Source organism: Anoplophora glabripennis, unplaced genomic scaffold (genome assembly GCF_000390285.2).
Source record: "Anoplophora glabripennis isolate ALB-LARVAE unplaced genomic scaffold, Agla_2.0 scaffold248, whole genome shotgun sequence".
NCBI classification, from domain to species: Eukaryota; Metazoa; Arthropoda; class Insecta; order Coleoptera; family Cerambycidae; genus Anoplophora; species Anoplophora glabripennis.
The window spans coordinates 93,292-117,250 of NW_019416351.1; the positions used below are offsets into that span (position 1 = coordinate 93,292).

Genomic DNA, 23,959 nt, shown 5'->3' on the forward strand with positions numbered 1-23,959 from the left:
AAAACATTTTATTATTAATAAAAAAATGTGATTATATGATGATCAGACATTATTATGTTATATAAATAAATGTGAATGAAATATCTAATAAAACTCACTAAAAACACAAATAAAACACACACCAACACTCGCCAAACCTAATCAACAATAAACAATAAACATGAACAAGAATGACATGAAATGATTCATAATTGCAATTGTCAAAATTTATTCTACAAAATCTTTGTGGCGACATCTATAGACTCTCTCCCCAACTTGTATATCCATTTCAAGTCACGTGGTTCCCAGTTTCCCCACATTTTCAAGTATAAGTTCTCGGGCCCTGTCGCTAGTATCACTTGTCACCGCCAGAGGGCGACCTCTTAGCTGCATTCGCGAATTCACCTACTAGACGATGTTAGATGTTTCAAATTGAGGTTAAGATATCAGAAAAGACCTACTCAACGCTATTTGATGTCTGAATATAAATTTTTTCACTTGCTAAGAAAATTAGAAACAAACCTGGTTGAAATAAAGTTTATTATCAATTTAATACATCGAAACTAATAATCTAAGGCACATATTAAAGCAACCCCGCGCTTTATCCAGTGAGGCTCCGACTTTTCCGTCGGCACCTCGATGGCTAAAACGTAATTCGTAGAATGCCCCGTCGTCGAAAGCGTCCCCGCTCTCGTTAGAGTTTTGTAAACCGGGCACTCGTAAGTGCCTTCCGGTTTCTTATGACTCTCCTCGGGTATCAACCACACCACCGGCATATCTGAAAGAAAGACGCCATTTTCATTACTTATGATTTACCGTCTTTGTAAATTTGCAAGCAATGAATATCGAAACAGTATGAAATTAAAGCAATACGGTAAAAATGTAACAAAAAGAGTTCACGTTTGTTTCGTTAAATGGTGACGGGTTCATTTCATATAAATTTTTAAATTTTGGTTGTTGCTAGTTAAATATTCCCAACGATGAGATATTAATAACGGTATGATTCCACCGGATTGTACCGGACGTAAAACACAAGTTTTTTTTTAAATTAAATTTCCGCGACTTACTTGTGTACAGCTCCTTGGGGTTGGATTCGTCCAGTATGGCTTTGTTGTAATTCCACCTCGCGCCCTCTAGGAACAGCCCGTAAATGCAACACCCGTCCTTGGGTCTTTCAGTGGGCGACGTAGGCAAAACCTATAAAATTCCGATTCTAAAATTCCGTTAACACGACTACTTTATGCGTACCTGAAAACCAAAATTGATGCTATCGATCGACATGATGTATTTCCGGGCGAAATTTTGCAAGGTGCCCGTCAGGAAGGCCTGGGGGAAGTAGAACCCCGATATCCAAAACACTGGCGGTATGCCGCTGTCCACCCACTTGTTGAGGAACGTCACCCTCGCTTTCAGATCCGTCACCCACGCGGCTGCAAAAAATGGCTAAAATTTTCCACTCCGATTAATAATTTCTTGAATACCTAGAGGTTTTAGTGACGGATACGCCTTGCTAGCCCATAAAGCCGGGACTATATTGCTAAACAAGCTCGACGTCATCCTCTCCAGAGCTTCCGACATAACAACCAAACCCTTCAAGGCTCTCAGTAACTCGTTCAAGGTGAACTTTATAACGGTGAGCAGTTTGTTGTACCTGATGGCTTCTTGGATTATGACGGTGTTTAAGGATTCCTCGTACTTCACGGGATATCTGATTAAAAAGATCAAAAACTGTACGACGCCGACTAACTAAAAGGTATCAATGTTACTTTTTGGAGATTAGCTCTAAATTGAAAAGTGGCGGCATCTGCGCTAGAATAGTTCTGGCCGAAGACGCCGTGACATCCTCCTGGCTGGCCGCGGCGCCGCCGACTTGCTTCGGTTGCAATTTGAGCAACGTCGACAGGCAAGCGTACGTCTGCGACTGGGCAAACGTTATGTCCGCGTTCGGGTGCAAGCCGAACAGTTCCGGATCGTCGTTTATGGGGAAGGTCTTTATGTACTCGAGGTAGTCGAGGAATACGGTGTCTGTGGGTGACTGAAAACGGGCAGCTTGGTATTACAAATTCGACAAATCTAAGCAGTTTTTAATCATGAATCAACTTATACAAACCCTTATATTTGTCCAAAAGAGGGCGCTGAAGTTCTAAACAAAGTATTGTATATCTCTAATTTTTTTTATTGACACTTTTATCTAGCAATTTAACTTTCAAAAATTGCCAGCTAGTCGCAGTATATTTATAATCGAAAAAAAAAAGGAAAAAATCTTACCATTCAGTGAACACAACCTAAAATTATTTAGTTATTTATTCTACTACCCAATATTCCGTTCTCTCGCTCTAAAGCAGTTGAAAATACGAGAAGATATAAAATGGTGCCATAAACAGGCTCGGATATTGAAATTCACTGGATTCACAAGTTTTGTATAGAGGGTTGCCTAATCTGCAGGCTGAATCTTTATATACAGCTATTCAAACACCCTCATGTTATGCAACCAACTATACAGCTGTGTACAAATGTAGTATACCTGTATAACAAGTTGCAGTTTAATTTTAACAGGGCTCTATAGCATATAGGCAACCAGCAATACATTTTTATAGGTTTTATTACACAGTTTGTCTAAATATGAATTAATGCACAAAATAACAGACTTTCCTCCATTCTAACGCGGGTTTTCTATAAAATGTACTTAGTTTGAAACTCAATTTACTTTTTGTTGTAAATAAATTTGTAATTTGCTGCATTTGAACATCGTAAATTACAAATTCCTTTACAACAAAACGTAATTTGAGTTTCAAACCAACTCCATTTTATAGAAAATCCGCGTTGGAATGGAGGAAAGTCCGTTATTTGTGCATTAATTCATATTTAGACAGACTGTGTAACAAAATCTATAAAAATGTATTGCTGGTTGCCTATTTGCTATAGAGCCCTCTTGAAAATAGTAAACATGGTTTGATTTATTCACGATTCTACTTCCTACTATTTTGGCACCGGAACATATCGTTTTATACCACATATTTACGTTAACCATAAAATTACACCTTACCTGTCGGTAACTTCCGTCTTTATCGAACACGTAGTTGGGATCGACCACCTCCATCTTATAATAGTCCGCGAGGACGTTCATCAGACACCTCCTGTCCCAATCGTCCGTCACCCTGCCGCTGTAATTGATGTGACCCGCCGTGTACGTCAGCACCTTGAACGGGATCTCCACGTACTCCAACAGGAACATGTGCAGCTGAGATATGCAAATCTTTAAATCCCCGTCGGTAAACTCGTAGGGAATGTTGAAGCCGAGCGGTCCGAATTTCCTCCGTTCCAGCACGACCCCGTGGAAGAGGCACAGGGAGAAGACCAGCAGCTTGAATTTCGCCGCCTTGGGGTGTTCCGACTGTATGAAATCCGCCAGGTCCGATACCTGGTTCCGGTAGGCGCGCATCATGTTGGCTTTTATGCCCGATGGGGGTTCGATGGTCATCTTGCTGCCGTTCTGCAGGATGGCGACGGGGAAGTGAGGCGAGGGGGTGGACGTGAGCCAGAGCCGGAAGTCTCGGTGGACCGCCTCCGGCGGGATGGACTCTATTATGCGCTCCAGGCGGGGCATCCAGCTTGGGGCCAGGTGGCAGTTCTATAAATGAAGTCGCTGTAATAGTAAGAAACGGGGACCGGGAACAGGATCCAAATCTTCAGATTAAAATTAATTATTTTACTGAAAACGTTATTAATTAAGAAAATTGTGATGCAACATAAAATAGATCCAAAATTAAACAATTGGGTTTATTTTGTGGGTACACATGTTTGCAAGTGACCCATTTTCAGTATTATGTCAAGAGTGCTAGCTGACACTACCCGGACCGGTTTAACAGTTGCAACAACAAAAAAGACGCGGGACGCAATAGGGTTCCAGAAAAGGTCCATGGCAGATTGGCGCCAAGGACCAGATACTTGTACAAACGATTCCACACCAAGATGACTCTTCAGCCAACGCTCGCCCCGACAATACTTATTCTTTTTCACTAACTTGGTTTCAATAAAAATACTTTTATTTTTCCATAGAGAGAGTTTTATTCTGCTGCACACCGAAGCCCCCTCAAATTAAAAAACAACAAAAAACGTTTAAAATTCGCCATTATTGAAAAATAATAAACAGGAAGTTTAAAAAACACAAATATTTTTGAAAAATCGTAATTTTTTTTTAAAACATAATTTTTACCTGAAAGAAAACCCAAGACCCGACCTCGGACCCGCTCTGTATCAGCTTCTCGGCCATGGGGCCCTGCCCCTGTCCCAGGGAAATGGAGAACATCCTCTTGGAGAACTTCATCCGATCCGCGAACTTGTACAGCTCCGCCGCGGGATCCGTACCGGTGGAGAGGACAAAGATGAGCGGTATCGTCGGTCCGGACTCTTTGAACATCGCCGACAGATCCGAAGACTGGGGCTCGATAAACTGCTGGCCCAGCTTCAACGACAGGAAGTCCTGCATGGCGTTGGTCACCTTGTCGGGACGCAGGCTCTTCAGGACGATTATCTTCTGGAATTCGTCCATCGTGGTGTTCAGCTCTTGCGGTAATGGGAGGCTGTGGTAAAATCCAATGAGCAACTTGTATACAGGGTGTCGCGCTTAAATCTGATACAAGTTAAGTAAGTACAGTTTCTTTATTTCTTGACCGATTAAAAAAATTTTTTTTTTAATGTAGGATAAAAATCTATCTAACTGTAATGCTGCCGTTTTTATTAATGCAATTCACGGCCAACTAGGACGCGCTTTTTTGACGTCAAAACATTGGTATTAACGATTTTTTTTCCAAAAAACGGATTACGTATTCTCATTCAGCATTCCTTAAAACGTCTTATCACCAAGATTCATCAAATTCGATACATCTTCAGACGAGCACTAGTTGGCCGTGTATTGCATTAATAAAATCACCAGTATCACAGTTAGATAGTTTTTTTAGCCCACATTCCAAAATAAAAATTTTTGAAATCGGCCAAAAAATAAAGAAGTTACAGGCTTATATCATATTTAAGCGCAACACCCTGTATATATTTTTAAATGTTTATCCATATGTAGCTTTAAAGTCTTTAATTTTTTACTACTGTTAGTTGTTCTAAAAGAAATTAAATTTTCATATAATTAAATATTTCATAAGATATTTAAGGTGAAAATAATGAAAAATAATCGATTTCATTTATTACCGATGTGGCTCTAGGCTCTCGAATATGTGTTTGTAGTGGTCCGCGTAACGGGGAAAGGTATCGATAAACTGTTTGAACTTGGGCAAGGACTCCAAGGCTAAAATCTCCTGCCACGCTTTACTGGACAGCCAAGTTGGGGCGGGATTGGGCAGGATCTAATAAAAATATACAGGGTGTAAAAAGTTTGATTGCCATTACTTCAGCATGAGATAGAGTAGTCGTAAATGAACACAAAAGTATTAATATTGGGGAGTTTCATCACAAGGTGACAACAGCGCTACACAGCTAGTGCATACCACATGTGCATGCGGCATACTTGTCCTACGGAAAAAATGTAAACAACTATTATTGTGAAACATTTAGTAAGATTCAAATCAATTGTTTTCCAGTTTTTAAATAAATAAAATAAAATCTATCAATTTTGGAGTACAAGGATAGTGTTGTGCTAAAATTTTAGCTCGAATTTTAGTAATTATGAATCTCTTAAAACAGGTCGAAATGGATACGTTAAAATAATAAAATAACGTACGCTGCTAGCCGATCCGCCGGCCAAGAAGTGGTGCCACTCGTGCGGGTCTATCTCGCCGCTATCCATTAAGATGCGGATGCACAGCAGAAAGGCAAAGTGCAATTTGTTCCTCTCGAAGAGGCTCCTGCACACGTTGCTGTACAAGCTGAACGTAAAGTAGTCGTTGATGATCTTCACTCTTTCCTCGATAATTGCTGGAAAGTGTGGTAAAAATTACGAACAGTTTTTTTTCGCAGTTTACATATTTCGCACACTACAAATTGGAAAATTAAAAAAAAACTAGTCTGTAATTAATGGTTTACATGACACAACAATTAATTTCTTCGGAAAATGAAACTTTAATGAATTTATTGAATATTTTAAGATTTTCCAGATTTTTTTGTTAATTTTTTTAAAATAAACACGGAATTAAAAAAAAAATTCAGAACGGTACCCGTTTTCTCCGTCTCCGCCATGCTGGATATGAAAATAGAAACGAACCACTCCAACGAATACTGATACATTGGATCAATGTTGGACAAATCGGCAAGGCAGAAGAACAAAATCTGGGCCCTGTTTGCCACGGGAATGTACAGGGCTCGCGTATTATCGATGTCAATTTGTGTAATCTCCGCAGACTCGACTTTATTCTGGAAAAAATTTAAAGGAACGACCAGAAAGTCCACGCTAATCTAAAACTCAGACTTGTGCTTACCTTTATGTCATCGCTCTTCACTTTTGAGGCCTCCAAAGTTACTATGAAGTCTAAATCGTCGAGCGGCGACCCCTCGGAGGTGCTCAGCTTCAGCAGGATCCTGTCCTGGATCTCCTTCAGCTCGTGGTTCATCTGGGCTATGCCCACGACAATCTGGCTCCGCTGCTCCTCCAGGTCGGGGCGTTCCTGCATGACCACCAAGGCTAGCAGCTGGTCTTGCAGGCCGCTGAAATTGGCGGTTGATATTCAGGGTGTTTCGGCCCTAATCGGCCAAACTAAATTTGAATTTTTACAGTCCAAATATGAAAAAATATACAGTGTTAATTAGTTTTTTAAAACGCACTTTAATACTTGTGTACGCCGCTGCAGTAATCACGTTTTACAAATACATGAATTGCAGGCAACTTACAGTGCGTGCGAAGGGAGATAGTGCTGGTAAACGGTGAAGAAGCGAAGGGCATCAGTTGTTAGCTATTTTTAGAGGTTTGTGAAAGTTGCGTTTTAAGAATTTCCATGAAGTCTGAATCCTGAAAAAACTATACATACCTTGGAACGAGCGTGAAGTTAACCAACAGCACTTTGATGGACACTTCCGGGGTATAGTGGGGATTGGGCAGCTTAGTCGTTATAAACAATTTAAAGTTATTGTCGTAGGGCACCACCACGTCTCCCAGCTTCACGACCAAAGTTCCGCTCTGCATGTAAACCTGTTTGAGAAGTACCGGATCCAAAGCGGGATCCAATTCCATCCCGACGTTTTCGATCAGAACCGCCTTGCCAAAACGAATCGCCGACTCGATAGTCCTCATGAGGTCCTTGTCAGCAAGCTTGCATATCGTCAGACCCATTTGTTTACCCTAGACAGGAAACCCAAGTTATTACACAACTGAAATGTCGATAAATTATTATTCACCATATTTTTGACCCACTTGTTCGCCTGACCCTGCGGGTCTATGAACAGCGGCCACCTCCTCGAACACGACACCAAAACGGCATTCTCCGTAGACAGGTAGTCCCTGGGGAGCCCGTCCAGCTGCCACAGCCTGATCTGAACCGGCTCGCCCAGCGTCGTCACCGGGTTACAGTTCGGCGAGAACGGTATCTTCTTCTCCTCGATCAGACTCAACCACTTGCCGAACAACATCCTCCTGTACCGGTCCGTGAACGGTGTCAGGTAAGCCACGCACCCCGAGCAGATCAGGATGTCGCCGGTGACGTTCACCACGTTGGCCTCGATGTCGGCGATGGTCTGCAGCCACCGCACCCTCTCGCCCGACAGGCCGTTGATCAGCCTCACGGCCCTGTTCATCCTGTCCTCGCAGACCGCCATGCTCTGCTCCTTCTCCTGCTTGAAGGCGATCTTCCCCTCCAGCTGGATCTGGAGCTTCTGGAGCCCGTCCATCACCTCCTTCATCTTGGCCTTGGCGGCGGCCAGGGCCCTCTCCGTCTTGGCCAGGTCCTCGTTGGCCTGCTTGAGGGCCGCCTTCTTCGGGGCGACCGCCTTGTTAACGAAGTAGAACTTGTACATGGCGTGCACCCACATGCACAGGGACGTGCAGGCTTTGGATATCTGAAAAAAAAAATGTGAAAGGTTAAAATCCTCCGTTATAAACTTGTTTAAAAAACAATTGAAGGTGTACCTTTGCAATTTTTGCCGGAGTGAACAGGGGATCTTCGACGTACTTCTTCAGCTTCTCGATCATCTCCTCCGTTATCGAATCCTTGTCGAAATTCATCAGCGACGTGAGGAAAGCCCCAGGGTCAGCCAACATGTTGCGTCCGGGCTCCCAGTAGTCCAAAATTTTTTCTCCGGGTCTTATACCCGGCACCTGAAAGGAACAATTGTTGACAAGGGTAAAATTAGTCGATTTCATGGTTGGTCCCGACAAACCTTATTCGGTTTGATGTTCTTAACAATGCAAATGGCCTCTATGACGTACACCACGCCAGCGGGTGGTCGCTTCATGGAGCGCACCTCTGTGATGTCGTTTTTGTTGAGGGATTTCAAACTCGCCTCAGCCGCCATGAGCGCAGGCATCGCCTCATCTGGAAAGGAGCGTGTTGTGGCATGTAAGACATCACAAGTTAAAAAGTCCCAGCGGTTCGACAGAATTTCTTCAGAAGAAGAAACTCTGAATCGGGAAAATTAAGTCTCCTTGCCGGTATTTATATTTGTTGTGTGTACTCCGTTATGGACCAATATACACAACAAATGTAAATACCGGCCAGAAGATTTAATCTACTGTCTCACCCAGATCCCTTTGGGCGTCTTCCGCGATGGTCTGCGTCTCCATCGCTTTCTTAGACGCCTCAAATTCCTCTTTCTCCACGATGGCTTTGGTCTCCTCAGCTACCGCCTGCGCAGAAACGACAAAATAAAATCGAAAGTCCGAAACACTTTCAACTCTTGCTGATACGAAAACACTAACCGTATCCGCAGCTATCTTGACGATCATAATTTCCGCTTCCTTAGCGGCTACCTCGAGAGCGGGTTTCATTTCCGTGAGGTTCACCTGGAGGATCTTCACCTCCTCGGCAGTACTCTGAAGTTTACCCAATCCTGAATAAAAAACACAGAGTAATCACGCAACGAAAAATGAACAATTTGTTACCAGTCTTGAGCCTCCCCACGCCCTGCGTCAACGACCCCTTCTTCTTGTTCATCAGCTCGGTGTAGCTGGAGAGGAGCTCCAGGTAAGAGGTGGGCGTGACGTAGTTGTGCCTCGACAGTTCCTGTTTGAACAGCTCGCTGGCCTCCACGACGCTGGCGTGCATGTACTGGAACACCATGACGATGCCCTCCAGCACCTCCTCGGAGACGTTCAGGTCCTCCACGTCGTTGAGGAATTGCAAGGCGACGGACTGGAAACGGGGACGTTATTTACGTCGTCTACTCGAGGGAATCAACTCACCTGCAAAGCCGAGTCCGGCCAAGGACTGAACCAGTCGATCGTGCAGCAATTCACCAATGCCGGAAATTGCCTAAGCCGGGCCCTGAATATTTCCCCGATTGGACTGGAAGCGAAATTGAAACGGAAAAATAATTTAACAAGGAACGATAAAAAAATTTGTCGTACCAACCTCATGGTGATTACGCAATGCAAATTGGACCGCACTTGTTTTTGGTACACCGAGAACAAATTGGACTTTGTCGCGGCAAGCCCGAGTTCTTGCAGGATACCCTTCATCCCCTGATAGATTTTGTCCAGTTCGTCGGGTTGGTAAATGTTGGGTATGTCGCCGGAATTGAGCATGTTGTTCAGGTCTTCGAGGAATGATTCCATTTTTATCTGCAGAACGCCAAGTTAGAAAACAAAGGATTTAATAATTTTTTTGTTGATTAAATAAAAAGTAAACCAGTTAAACATAGCAGTAATATTCCTCCTCCTGCACTCGCTCACTTTACGGATAAAATTAGTCCAGAAGTCGATATTTTGTACGTGAAAAGGGACAGAATATTACTATTTTCCTTGAGATACTGAAAGTTACGGACCTGGGTGTCGGAGAACAGGAAAACCGTTTCCTGCTTCTTCAGTCCCGCCGCTATCATCAAATTCTTCATGTCGTCTCTCCAGTCGGTTGGACCGTAAACTGTACTGAGTACAATCTGGAAACAACCAAACTCTGCCATGAACGCCGATAGTCTGGTAAGACTCTGACGACCTAGGAGAAAATGAAATTCATGTATCTTCTAATGGGGTGATAGAAGTTTGACTGCCTTAATTGTAACAGACGATAGAATACATTAAAATAAACGAAAAAAAACCTTATATGACATGGGTCCTAAACTCAACCATTTCCAAGAAAAAAATTATCAAAATATTCAACTTGATGTACAAAAATTCGATTAATTAAGGAATGTTGGCATAACTGCGTGCATAGAATACGATAAAATACAATGTTTATCAATTTTTTGAACTTCTTTATGTTTAATTCTAAAAAATAATTAGCGTTGTAATACAGGGTTCGGAGTCTTTGAAGGTAATGTTATTCCCTGACTTTTCCAGGTTTTCCCTGACTCCAGGTATTATTTTTCCAGACTTTTTAAAATAAAAGAAGGTATTAGTCAACACTGAAATAAAATTATGTTATTATTATGCGTAAAATTGTGAACTTTTATGCACAGATATTTACTACCCTAAATTCAGACACATCGGTATAAAAACATATTTATTTCTTACAGTCTACATTTGTACATATGTACATAAAATACCTATATGTATATTATTAGTAACAATTGTACTAGACTATTTATATATTATTTATATCTTCTATAATCAATACTACTTCTAAATGTCTATAACAGTACTTTATAATATATGCAGGGTGTTAATGCTAAGTTTGACAAAACTTCACTGACGTGTTCTACTAATAAAAATAATTGGGGTTAATAATAAATTTTTATTACGCGTTCCCTTGCAGGGAATTACAAGGTCTCCCGGGTTCCTCTAATGAAGCAACTAAGAGAAAATGATAAATAATATGTTTTTTAATTTCTTTTTTGATTTAGCAATTTTTTAGTCCAGACACCATTAAATTCTAGGAACCGTTCACAAGAATAATTTTTTGTCATGAATTGAGCGGAAATCCTAAAAACACCTTCAAATTTAAAAATCAGTGACAGATCTTGTTTTTCCTAAAAAAAAGTCCCAGTGCCCACCCAGTATATGCCACTGAATATATCTTAGAATCATTTATCAATGGAAAAATAGTATCACCCAAGTTATATAACATAATCTATTTTGGAATTTGTTATATTGGAAGTTATAGAAAAAATTTATAAAACTTAAAATCAAAAATTCTTAATAGCAAACCCCAATTATTTTCATCAGTCACATACGTCAGTTAAGTTTGGCTAAACCTATCATTAACTCATATATAGTTAAAATAACTTCACATATTCTACAAAACATTATTAACTGTATGAATGTAAACAAAGCCATATAAAATAATTTTATCAAATTCACAACTTTTCATAAAGCTCTTTAAGCCTTCTGTCTATGTTTTTTGTTTCAAAATTTGTTTGTTTCAGAGCACAACAAATCAAAATAAAATATATCAAGCGATTGTTTATTATTTCTGAACTGGGTATAGAGCTCTTTTAATTTGATATCATTGCTGAGCAGGTTATTAAATTGAATTGAAGCATTTTCTGCTTGTTCCAGATTTATAACATTTTTGTCACATAAGGTTTCTAACAAATTATTAAATTTAGTTTTTGTTACCCCAAATCTCTGATAATCTTGTACTTTAAGGGTGATTTTTCACATATTTTTTTAATAATGACTTTAATAAACTGCCTGCAATCTTTTAAAAAACCTAATTTTTCCCGTTCATTGCCTTACTTTCTGTTAAGATTTTTTTTGTTCTGAATCCGATATCTATTTCAGATAAAGGTTTCAGAAGATCTGAATTTTCCAGATCCAATTTCAATAATGATGTTATGTTTTTCACTAAGATAGATTTTTTTAAAATTCTCTCAAACAGTGATCTCAACAAAATTTCCAGTCTTTTGCAAAGATATGGTGTTAATGGACTTGATGATTGAAAATATTTTAAAAATTCCTCCAATGGTGTAGCAATGGACGCAAAAAAAGCTACTTTACATTTTAATAACTTATCATCTAAGGCTTTTTTTACATTTTTTGAAGTTGTTGTATTTGGTAATTTTGTATTTTCATTAAAAACATATTTTCTTATATTATCAGATACTTGAAGAGCTCTATATGCTGCTGAAACACTCTCTACCCACCTTTATTATTTTATTAACAAATAAATAAAAAGAAAATAGGTATCTACCTTGTTTTTACAACATTTTCAGTAGTGCTCCAATACCGGATGCATATGTCCATTTGGCTTCGTTGTGAAATTCTATTTAATGATTCATCAAAACATGCAACATAAAATTCACAACTGCTCAATTCATCCTGTAACTGCTCTTCAAAGTAAGGAGCCAGGCCAAATGTTATATAGTAGGACAGTTTCTTTGAGGAAAGTTTCATGCGTTGGGCTGTTAAACTGTCTTTAAACATTTTTTGTAAGACGGGTACAGTTTTGTTCACTGAATTTAAGGATTCATGACTTTCAACACTGTACAAAGCCCACATAATTTCTGCTTCCAAAACCTTTTCTGGATCACAAAATGCATTTTGTAACATAGACTGCCTCTGAACGTCTTTATTATTTTCTCCTACAGACTCCGTATTAAGCTTATCAACTTCACTACCAACATCACTCGTCTCCTTAGATACACAAAATGATTTCAACATTTCAGAAACATCCTTGCTTCCTTGTTTAGCCCCAATTTTTTTCCTGTGACCTGTACTCTTATCGTGGCTGTGTAGAGCTTGCTTACCCATATTGCTTAAAGCAAATTTCTTTTTACAAATGATGCAAAAAGCAGAAAACGGATCGTCCTTTAATGACTGAAATATATTAGCCCATTCTTTATGCACGAGTGGATTTATCCAATCATCATTAAATATTGTCTTTTTTGCCATACCTAGATTATCTAGAATCAACAATCAAATGTAAAATTTTAATTAATTAATTTTAATGTAAATACTTACTTATTTGACTATTACAGAACAGCTAACTACTTATAGTATTTTCGTTAAATAATAACAATTCAACATAAACAAAAACCGCTGTAAATATTTGTCTGCAAACAAAAAAATGCAACTCAATGCAACTGCAACACACTTCCAAAAAGACAGAACTGTCCGGCCGATAGCACTGACGAGACGAGAATGTAATGATATTTGCAAAAATAAAAAGATGCACATATTTCTTCTAACTTTTAAAAAAAAAACGGGCGTAAAAAACCGTTTCTTATTCCGTGATGGACCTAATTGCAAATGCAAATTGTTTTGTCTTTCTCAAATTCTAAAATTGTTTGAAAGAGTGGGAAATATATGTGGTTTGTGGTTGGTCTACTGTTTAATAATACAACTCATACGACCAATGGAAGTGCGTCTTCAAGGCCATATTACAAGACAGGCACTGTATCCAGAGTCAGACTCGCCCAATATGACCTCGCACAACAGGTCTGGCCTCAACTATTTTTATGAATGAAATTCGAAACATAATTAAATGTTTCTTTGAAAAAAATTGCGGCCCTATATTCCAGAAGAAAGCTAAATTTCCCTGACATTTCGTAAAAATTTGTTTTTTCCCTGACTTTTCCCTGACTTTTAGAAAGATTTTATATTTCCCTGACTTTTCCAGGTTTTCCTGGTTTTCCCTGTCACTCCGAACCCTGTAATAAATTTAAAATTCGATAAAATTCGTATCGAGCAATGTGACAACGGCGCGGCGGGTAACACGAGGTACTAAGGTGTTCAGCAATACAATATCTGGAATTGGACCGTGTCTGAGTGTTTTTTGTGTACCACTATTTCTAACTCGTACTACAAAATCGATACAATATACTAAATGTTTCAAAAAAATAGTTGTTTACATTTTTTCCGTAGGACAAATCTGTCGAGTGCACATATAACAGAGTATATAGAGTATATTTTAAGAAAAGATAAAATAAAGAAAAATTAGTATATGATCAATTAAAAATTTTCGTAAAAATGAATTTCAAACAAAATTTAAAGAAATATAATGTAATAAAGTATATATTCGAAATTGAAAGTGTGATTGATAATAAAAATAGAAACAAATGTATTCAATAAAGGAAAACCATTTATAGAAGATTGAAAAATTTTGGATAAATAGTAAAATAAATGAATGAACATAATTTTTATTTTAATTTGAAAGAAGAAGCGAAGCAGAATAAATAAATACAGCTAAGAAAATTACCACCTCAAAAAAATTTATAACAATATATACAACCGACGATGCTCCATACCTGATCCCCCCATTCCCAGCAGAAGGGCGTTGCCCATGGGCTGCCTGATGATCCTGGATATCCTGCACACGTGCGAGATCGCGTCCAAGAACAGCACCAGCTTCATGGGTTTCGTGCTCTGCGCGTTGTACTCCTGCAGGTAGAAGTTCAATGATTCCTCTAGTTTCGCGAAATCCTTGATCTGGATGTAAGGGGCGGCGTCCTGGGTGGGGTCCAGGAAGTCGCCGAACAGGATGGCGCCCTTTCCGAGGGCCTCCGCCGGGTCCACATCGTAATGCTCCTGGATCTTGTCTCTCAGCAGGGAGTCGAACCAGTCCCTGTCCTCGTCGTTCACCAGGCGGTCCTGGAAGACGCGACAGCACTCGTGGTACCACAGTCGGATCAGTTCGTTCACGTCCTGGATTTGGGGTTTCGAAGTTATCAGGATTTTTTAGATAACAAGGGAAGAAAAATGTCAAAAGTTCCATGGTCTATGACCAAAAAGAATATTTGGTGAAATAGAACCAAGGAAAGGCTACTATGCAGCGTGTTAGAGCGATATATGCATCAAAAAGTATTTTTTGTGACTTTTCCTTGAAGTTTTTCTCTTTGCTTAATATGGGAAATCTCGCTGCTACAGCACGAATGGTTTGCGTAGGTGGCCCGTCAAGCATCTAACACGCTGTATATTCAGTTGAGAATTTATGTACCTTCAGAGACTCCGGAATAAACATCAGAATACCCTGGAAAATTTTACTGAGGTCCCTCAAGTTGAAAGTGTAGTGCGTTTTGGCCGGAGTCGGCAGGAGCTCCCTCAGAATCGTGACGTAAACGACCAACGTAGAGGAGAGCACTGCCTCGTAGTAATTCACCAAACCCCCAGCCCTGGAGATCCACGAGTGCAGGATGGTGCCGAAGATCTTCCTCTGGAAAATAACGTCACGTCGCCTGGATTTTCGGAGGAGTTATAAATATCGAATTAATTACAGTACTGTCCTCTTCCATTTCTAGGAAGGTCAGGAAGTGGAAGTGCCTCAAGAGACGCGCCGTGACGGGATTCCTTCCGCCTCCCGGGGGACCCATCGCCGCGGCGAAGTTGATGTCGATTATGGTCCTGAATTCGCCGATGTTCTTCCTGTCGTACCATCCTGGTTAAAAATACAAGCGCGAGTTGAGGTGGGAATTTTTTTTTTCGACTCAATCATACCGCCAAAGTCCATCCACTGCCTGATCAGCTCGATGGGTGGCTGCGCCCCGTACACCTCCAAAGCGGGCATGTTGAAGTCGTCGATGAAAAATATTTGCCTCTTTAAAACTGGAGGGCCAAAAACACCCTTCCTCCTTCTGTCCAATTTCGAATCGATCAAATCCTAATAATAGTCCGGTCAAATTTGTCATAAAAATAGTGGTCAAATGACGAAAATTCCGGCAGAGCTAAATTTTGATGGAGACCTTGGGTACACCATTAAAAATAAAGTGTCAAAAGTCCCCATCGATCCCATGTGTGCTAAAAAAGTTATTCGGGGTCAAAAGTCAAAATTTGAGGTTTTTTGGATTTTTTTCGAAAACGGTAAGTTTTATCAAAAAAGTAGTCCTTACAAAAATTATAGATCTGAAAATTATCCACAAAAATGGTCCTTATACTTTTTTATCTAAGAACCACCATTCCTGAGATATCGCGATTCTAAAAGTTGAAAAAGTCACTTTCTACATGATATGCACATATATGCCACGTATATACATAGTCTTAATGCATGTAAAAATGCCTATTTGTGTCTCTTGTATGTATAAATTATACTATTCTGAGAATATACACTCAAAAGAAACTCAGTCCCTTAGTCAAAATGGCGCAGATGTCCTTATAATTGAAACAGCAATAGAACAATTTCATGCAACAAATACAACTAATGTAGTTGGTGAAGATGTTGACTTATTAATACTACTCACTGCAAGGACTCCAATTGATAAAATTATATACTTTTTAAAACCTGGAAAAGCTCAACAGCGAACAGAAATATATTCTTCAAAAAAGTTTATCTGCTTATCCAAAATGCCAAAAACCATATCTTATTTTTAAATGCGATAACCGGCTGCGATACTACATCAGCAATGTTCAGAAGGGGTAAAACATCAGTATTTTAAAATTATTTGGAAAAAAAGATTTGATTGATTGCAGACATTGATTCTTCACCTCAAACAATAATCACAAAAGGAATTCGCTTTCGCCTTGCTGTTTATGGAGCTCCAAAAAAATTTTATATAGATAAATATAGATGTTTAACTTCTGTAAAAAATACACGAAACAAGAAACAAGTACAACTATCTTGTCTTCCTCCAACATCGGCTTCTGCTAATCAACACTTGTATCGAGTATACTATCAAGTTCAAACATGGCTAGGCAATCAACTGAACCCAGAAGACTGAGGTAGTATCATTTATCTAGGGACTGAGGTTGGAAATTAACAGATAATACTTTGGAACCGATTCAAACTTTACTACCACCTGCTCCGGAAAAACTCCTAAACACTATTTTTTTGCAATTGCAAAAAAGGTTGTAGTGCTAAATGTGGCTGTAGAAGAGTAGGGTTACAGTGTTCTCCAGCGTGTACTAATTGCCAAAGCCAGTCTTGCTCAAATGTCCAGTTGAATACAACAGACGAAGATTCATGTGATTTCGATGAAGAGACAGCCGATTCATCTTCATTTGAACAATTTATAAACATCCAGCAAGAAGAAGAGGAAGTAGAAGAAGAAGAAACCGAAGAAGACATGACTGTTGAAGTCGACTTTGAAGAGTATGAATCAGATTAAAATGTCAAAAGAAGGCAGAACTACAGTTAAAGTCAATAACCAATATCAATAATTATCATGCAGTTAAAACTCACCGTTTTCGAAAAAAATCAAAAAAACCTCAAATTTTGACTTTTGACCCCGAATAACTTTTTTAACACACATGGGATCGATGGGGACATTTGACACTTTATTTCTAATGGTGTACTCAAGGTCTCCACCAAAATTTAGCTCTGTCGGAATTTTCGTTATTTGAAATGTCTATTGTGACCGGGCTATAAGGGTTAAAGTAAAACAAATATATTATGGCTGGAGGTGCTAAATTTGCGGAAAAATTCTTCGAGAAAAAAACGTTTTTTTCCCTAAAAGATTAGGGAAATAATGGAGAAATTTTCGCTTTTAAAACCTCGGGAAAATCCCAATCTATAAAAGATTATGTCATCTTAGCACCAATACAACTTTTTTTTTCTCCAATATTTCCAATTTTTTCAGCTTTTTTTTTGCAGAACTTTTGCCTCTCTGATTGCGGCTTTAATAAATTTTGTTAAGTTATCTCAAATGCGGTGTACAAATTTTTACCAATTTAAGGCCGACCCTTTTTTACAGAATTTAAATAATGAACGACTTCACGATAAAAAATCAGACCGTTCCCCTTGAGAGTCATTTGCTGCTCTTCTTTCAAGGTCTGATACCAAAAGTATACAATTTATTTTAACGAGGGTCGCTTAATACAGAGTACGGGGGTATAACATAAAAGACCCTGATAAAACGAGCTTCGGGATAATTGATTATTACATTCATTACTTCTGCTTCTTTGAAGTTTCCATTCAACCCGTACGAACCGAGGAATGACGGCGGAGGCATCTTTCAGTTAAAAAGTAATGAAAGGTTACTACATTGTGTTTTTTTTTTAAAGGACCCCGCACTTTTCTTATGGGAAGTGGGTTTATTTATTTTGACTAAATCTAAAAAAAAGTTTTTATGTGATTTTTTCGAAAAAGTAATATTCAAGCTGTAAAACGCTGTTAAACTTAACACACGTGTATATCTACAGCTATCATACGTATACTCTGTGTTAAACTTTGGTGGCGTTTTAAAGCTAAAACATTGATTTTTCGAAAAAAACAAGAATAGTTTTTTTTAGATTTCATTGAAATAAACAACTTTTATTTGAAACTTTTTTTCATAAAACGACAAGTAAACTCCCCGCTACTTGGAAGCAGTTTTTTTGGGTGGGGGAGGGATGGATTTGGGGCTTTGTGCCCATTGAGACTTTTGATCTACATGTTAAGAACTATCAACCTGCGAAGTTTCAAAAAAATTGGACGAAACCCACTTCCCATAAGAAAAGTGCGGGGCCCTTTAATGCAGATGTCATGTACATATAATTCTTATTCAAATCCATTGGAAACAGTGTTAAAAATTGAGACCTTTCAATGCGTGTTTACTTCATTCGCCCGATATTTCCCCTTCAATCAATTCCAGTCCGAATTAACTTTAATTCTGACGGCGCGTATCTCCCCCGCCCCCAGATCTTTTCTTTGGATTTGTATTAGAGAAGTAATTAAGGATTAAACATTGTGCGCTGAACCGCTGGACGACTTTCATTTCATCGATAAAAGTTTAACCCTTTTTTAAATTGCCTCGGTTCGGTAAGTCCAATTAACAATTTACATTATAAAAAAAAGTTTTATTGGGAACAAAGAGGCGTGAGTGATTTCTCTTTTTTTTTAATTACCCCAAAAGTAAGCTCAAATTAATGCAAAAAGAGCAAATTCCCGAGCGGCATTTGCCTGACCTTGGGACTTTGTTAGTTATAAAGGGCTACTTAATTGCAACTTTTTGAAATTTGTCTTTTTCGAGACACTTCTTTATGCACATTTAAAATGTTTCTGCTCTTTCAAAGAACTCTTTTCGAAAGAAGGGGTATTTTTCAAGGGTTGAAAAGTTGTAAGTTGATAAAAATGCATGGTTAAAACGTTTCAAGTTGAAAACAAAATTTTTATATTATTTTCATCCAAGGGGGTGGTTTTTAAAGGTTTTTCGGGGTTGAAAATTTGGGATACATTAAGTTCCATGTTAGATAGCACATGAAATGACTCATACTGCACAAATAAAAAAGATTTGATTACATAAAATACTTAAATTTGTATTTTTTCTTTTTTTCCAATAAGGGGTGGTTTTCACCCCTTAAGAACAAAAAGCACACCTAGCGCATATATAAGTTTTGAAGTGGGGGATAAATTTTGAGAAAAATCGATGCAGTTATAAAAAATTCGGAGGTATTACTATATTTTCAGCTACAGTAACTGGGCTATACCTAAATACACCCATAAAAGTGCCGCACAAAGTTTTTATACTATTTATTACTCGCTTATTCCACACACAATGCAAACATTCACCTACTCTCCCTTTCACCCTCCCTCCCACCCCGCGACTCCGTGCAAAATAGCTTTTATTTTCTTAACTCTGCCCGCGTATCAACAGACCGACTTTTCACGTCCTATTTCCCGACAGCGTGATAATAAGAATCTCATTAACTTTCTTCCCACTGTTATTCGCATCATTCCGCGTCAAGCCAGGACCGGTCCGCTTCTATTTAAGAAAAATCTTGCAGATGAATAAATTCGTAGAAATTATTTGTCCGTCTCCTGCATTTGCCACCCCCTACGATTCGAACACGAAAAAACTATTCGACTTTCAACTTTTCACATTTTTGGCAAGACCTGGAGCATGTCGTTAAATAAAACATTTCTATCTTCCGTACTGATACACATATACGAGGGAAAATCAGGTTTTCAGGCACAGATCAAAGAAATGAATCTTTTGCGAAGGCTGAAATTAATGAAAACGATTCGTGTGTTTGGATAATATTTATTAAATTCCTTTTCAAAGGAATCCTCGGATCCTTCATCTTTTTTTTTATTGCGATGTTTTCTAAATTAGGAGTTCCAACAAATTATTTAGCCGAAATAATTACAGAAGTAATTTGTAGGGGAAAATAAAAATCGTTTCCATCGGTTGTTTACATAAGGACAGCAGTTAAAAAAATCAGAGACGCAATTACAGTTTGACACTTAAGATCCTACTTGTAGAAATATGGCGATTCATGTTTCGTCCTTCAAACTAATAAATTTACAAGCTTTTTCCTGATTTACGGTTTGAAAATCAACCGCATAAAAAAATCCATTCTTACAGCTGGCGTACTGGGTATTTTTATTACATTGTCCAGTGTGGTGCAGTAGGCTGCTACTATTGGCCGTTGCTAGTACTGCCAATCGAGCAACACAATCACGTACGACAGAATTGTCCATGTAAAGGAACTACCCAATTCTGAAGCTTCCGAGATGTCGCCTTTACCCACTTTCATATTATTTTATGGAATTCTAGTGAAACTTGATTAACAACAAAGTAATTCTGTTATTTATTGACACTTTATACAGGGTGTTACACCCCGTATGGAATTCCAGTCCAATTCCATAAGTCAATCCGCATATTTATCAGGAAATTGACAGTGTCTACGACCTAATACAAATGTTGTCTTGTTTCACCATAAATTAAAACGATATCCATCAACTCCGGGTTGCTATAATACACGTAGGCCATTTTTGACACTTGAAAAACTAATGTAAACACTATCGCAAAAACGTTAATATGTACTAAAATCGGATTTCAATATTCGGAATCGCCACGTGGAGAGTGAGAGAGCGCCGATATTGAAAATAAAATACGGGTTTATTCTGCCAAGCCACCGGCTCGAGCTTAATAAAAAATTCGCAATAAAAAAATTCCAGAACCCCGGATCTCCCAATTTTAACGCTCACCTGGGTCTGGTTGGCCGTCGTCCTGGCCGAGAAGCACATGAAATCGCAGATGAATTTCTTGTGCATATTCCTGCTCAGCTTCCCTATAACGGTGAGCGTCTTCCCTGTGCCCGTCGGTCCTATACATAGCACGTTGTTCTCGTTGTAAAGAATAATACCCATTAGCTCGGCGTTACGTATGTTGTTTACGGTGGGGATCTCTATGTCTTCAAAAGGAAATGGGAATGAAAAGGAGACGAGGGCACGTGTGCGGCAGGCCATTCAGCGCCGCCGTCGGAATGGCATTGAATTTAATACATTCATACAAATTATACGCCTTGTGTAAGCTAAAAACAGAGTATGCGTCTTTAAAAATTACATTACCGGAGTATTTCATGTCCGCAGTGATCTTGTACTGCTCGATGTTTTCCAGCCAGCTCCTCCAAGTCGGCGGGGCCGGCTCGTTGTCAGAAGTGGGATCTGTAAAGCCCCCGTCGTGCAATCTGCGGACAGAACCAGTAATGATTTTTATGTAATTAAATACGGCAGAACGAATGCCACTCCGAAACTTAATAAAGTTTCCGCGAAGTTACTAGAAGTTTACGAGAATTTTTCCATTACGCCAAGCATGGATTTGTTGTTCACTGTGAAAATCGCTATTTTATGGTCTACGCAGTAAACTGTACCGCTGTTAAAATATATATATATACACATTCATCCTCTATACAAGAGGTGTCAAAAAGTAACTTACTTGTAGTCGTACACGAGACCGTCGGAGGGAAAGGAGGACTTCTTTATCGCCATCTTGTCCTTAAGCCACTGGTCGAATCGGATGCGTCCGTCATTGTCGCAAGTGCACCCGATGCTCCAAACTAACGAGAATATCACCCACGGGGTCAGGAGACCCGCTGGAAGATGTCAAAGTGGTGTTATGACGTTCCGAAAGCTCCAACGGAAGTGTATAGACGTGGAAATACAAATTTGTGACGTCATTTAGTGCGAGCGGGAACACGACTTGCGCCACGAATAAGCGAGACAGCGAATCAATTAACAACCTCGAAAAGATCTCTAATATTTCCAGACATTTAAAAAGATATTTGCAAGTTGCCTATGTCCTCAATTTTTTTTATATAAATTATAAATTTATCGCCGCATTACGTCTCTCGTCATATTTAAACAATCATAAATATTTAAAATGAGACGCTGACGTTGAACGTATAAATCTTTATTTTTAAATTCTAAATCTGTTTCATCAACAACCGGTTCTACTAATTCAATATTGTCTGGAGGTATTTCGTTTTGTTCCGCTTCAAAAGGTCTCCAAAATGCCATGTTGTAATAATATTAGTAAACAAAATATCCCCCTTATTTCTCAATTTCTTTCGCAATTATAACACGAATGATTAATAAATAGAAGATGCCTATAATAAATTAAAATTACCCGAATCACACCAAATTCCGCATTGTTGCACTGCACTGCTAGGCAATTTGTCAACAACTGAAATTTATAGCCGGTCGCCCGGTGCGGCTGTGTTTGTGCGCCGTTTGCCCGCGCGCGCATTCTTCAACTGGAGATCGGAAAGACTACAAAATAAGTTTGCGGGACAACTTATCGCACGTTCCGAAACCCTTGTGATCGTGTCAGTTCTTTCTGACAGAAATCTACTTACGTATCAAAGCCAGGTACTGCGTTGAAGGAGGCGGCTTATTATCCCTGCCGGCCAGCGGCCCCAGCCTGAAGTCCATGAGGCGCAAGAACGAAATTAGTAAAGCGGAATCCACTGACGTCAGTATCTCCTTCAAACTACTCCTTACGAACTCTATGGCCGGTAAGACGTAGTGATCGAAAAGCTTCTTAAAGTCATCCGCGTAGGGTTTAGCTAACTGAAAAGGTATTCAGTATAACTGACTGGAGCTGGTTCAGACTTATTGACATTTCAAGAGACATATCGCTCTCCGAAGACACTTTGGAACAGGAGATTAAGTCGTCTTGCCGGTATTTATATTTGCTGCGTGCACCGATCCATGGTGGAAGTATACAACGTAAAGAACTCGCTATTGCACTTCGAGGAAGATAGCAACAACCTTTCCCAAAGCTACCAAGTAAAGCCAGACCTTAGAACTAACTGGAATTTTGAAAAAACTCACAAGGGCACACAAATACCGGTCAGAGGACTTAATTTTCGAATTTCAGGGTTTCTTGTAAAGAAGATATAAGTCCGTTGAATTGTCAATGAATCCAAACGCTCCTTGAATCTACCTCGGGCAGCCTTTTGGCCCAGCAGGTGATGAACGGCCTCAGGCCCAGCACCCCCGGCTCCAGGTACACCATCCCGCACCTGGACACCGTCGCCGGAGAGGCCACCGCCAGGTCGGCCACCTCGAACACCATCGTCATGCCCTCCCGCAGCTTTATGATCTCCCCGCTGCTCAGACACAATTTCTTGTTGTCGTCGAGCACGGTGTTCATGTTCTCTATCCACACCGCGTCCACGGGGCCGTCGAAGATGTACCAGCGCTTGTCCTTGTCGTCGGCGTTGATGCCCAGCCGTACTAGCGACGGGAGTATACCGTCGGTCCTAGATTGTTAGTAATTTGGTTTAAAATTAATTTTATTATGTGTCCTATTGTAGGATACAATTTGAGCTCATGGTAAGCTAGATTGTAATGGCATCTGTGTTTTTGTCACAACCTCCTATTCTATAAATTACAATAGGATGCCCCTACAAGGTATACATGGTTCACAAATTTTTTAAAACACTACTAATTTTATTTTTATATAACGCAATTAGAGGTACCTAAGTAAAACGTTAACCGTTTTTCACAGAGAATCAACGTTTACGGCTACGTATAGTAAGCCGAGCTTTTGACATACTCCTTTTAATTAAAACTGTTAGCAAATCTGGCGTAAAACTTATTCTCCGATGTTACGATATAAATCAGGATTAACTGTTCCATTAGCTAATTAATTAATTAGGGGCAAATGAGACTGTTGGAGGTATAAAAAAAGGTACGAGGGAATAGTTTAAGCCTACAGTATATTTTCAGTTCAGTATTACTTCCCTGATTTATCTCGCTCCATTAACAACGAAATGGATGTAGAGGACGGGCCTGCTTTCGTTGCAAAC

The 23,959-nt window shown here is 39.4% G+C and overlaps 1 protein-coding gene across 1 annotated transcript in view; it reads right to left on the bottom strand.

Moving 5' to 3' along the window:
- Positions 1-542: 542 nt before the first annotated feature.
- The window catches only part of LOC108908603 (dynein heavy chain 1, axonemal-like), a 90,238-nt gene continuing 66,821 nt past the window's right edge, over positions 543-23,959 (bottom strand). Inside the window, exons 26-55 of the mRNA XM_023454208.1 lie at positions 23,092-23,410; positions 22,502-22,715; positions 21,583-21,739; positions 21,216-21,334; positions 20,853-21,058; positions 15,446-15,608; positions 15,226-15,386; positions 14,949-15,164; positions 14,260-14,656; positions 9,898-10,067; positions 9,486-9,694; positions 9,317-9,419; positions 9,017-9,266; positions 8,834-8,964; positions 8,656-8,761; positions 8,296-8,450; positions 8,045-8,233; positions 7,318-7,974; positions 6,951-7,261; positions 6,405-6,630; positions 6,144-6,339; positions 5,711-5,904; positions 5,182-5,336; positions 4,196-4,562; positions 3,026-3,610; positions 1,746-2,014; positions 1,461-1,687; positions 1,228-1,409; positions 1,047-1,176; positions 543-757 (exon numbers count right to left, since the gene is read on the bottom strand). Coding sequence (XP_023309976.1) covers positions 543-757; positions 1,047-1,176; positions 1,228-1,409; positions 1,461-1,687; positions 1,746-2,014; positions 3,026-3,610; positions 4,196-4,562; positions 5,182-5,336; positions 5,711-5,904; positions 6,144-6,339; positions 6,405-6,630; positions 6,951-7,261; positions 7,318-7,974; positions 8,045-8,233; positions 8,296-8,450; positions 8,656-8,761; positions 8,834-8,964; positions 9,017-9,266; positions 9,317-9,419; positions 9,486-9,694; positions 9,898-10,067; positions 14,260-14,656; positions 14,949-15,164; positions 15,226-15,386; positions 15,446-15,608; positions 20,853-21,058; positions 21,216-21,334; positions 21,583-21,739; positions 22,502-22,715; positions 23,092-23,410 — 6,979 coding nt within the window. The remainder of the gene's footprint in view (positions 758-1,046; positions 1,177-1,227; positions 1,410-1,460; positions 1,688-1,745; positions 2,015-3,025; positions 3,611-4,195; positions 4,563-5,181; positions 5,337-5,710; positions 5,905-6,143; positions 6,340-6,404; positions 6,631-6,950; positions 7,262-7,317; positions 7,975-8,044; positions 8,234-8,295; positions 8,451-8,655; positions 8,762-8,833; positions 8,965-9,016; positions 9,267-9,316; positions 9,420-9,485; positions 9,695-9,897; positions 10,068-14,259; positions 14,657-14,948; positions 15,165-15,225; positions 15,387-15,445; positions 15,609-20,852; positions 21,059-21,215; positions 21,335-21,582; positions 21,740-22,501; positions 22,716-23,091; positions 23,411-23,959) is intronic.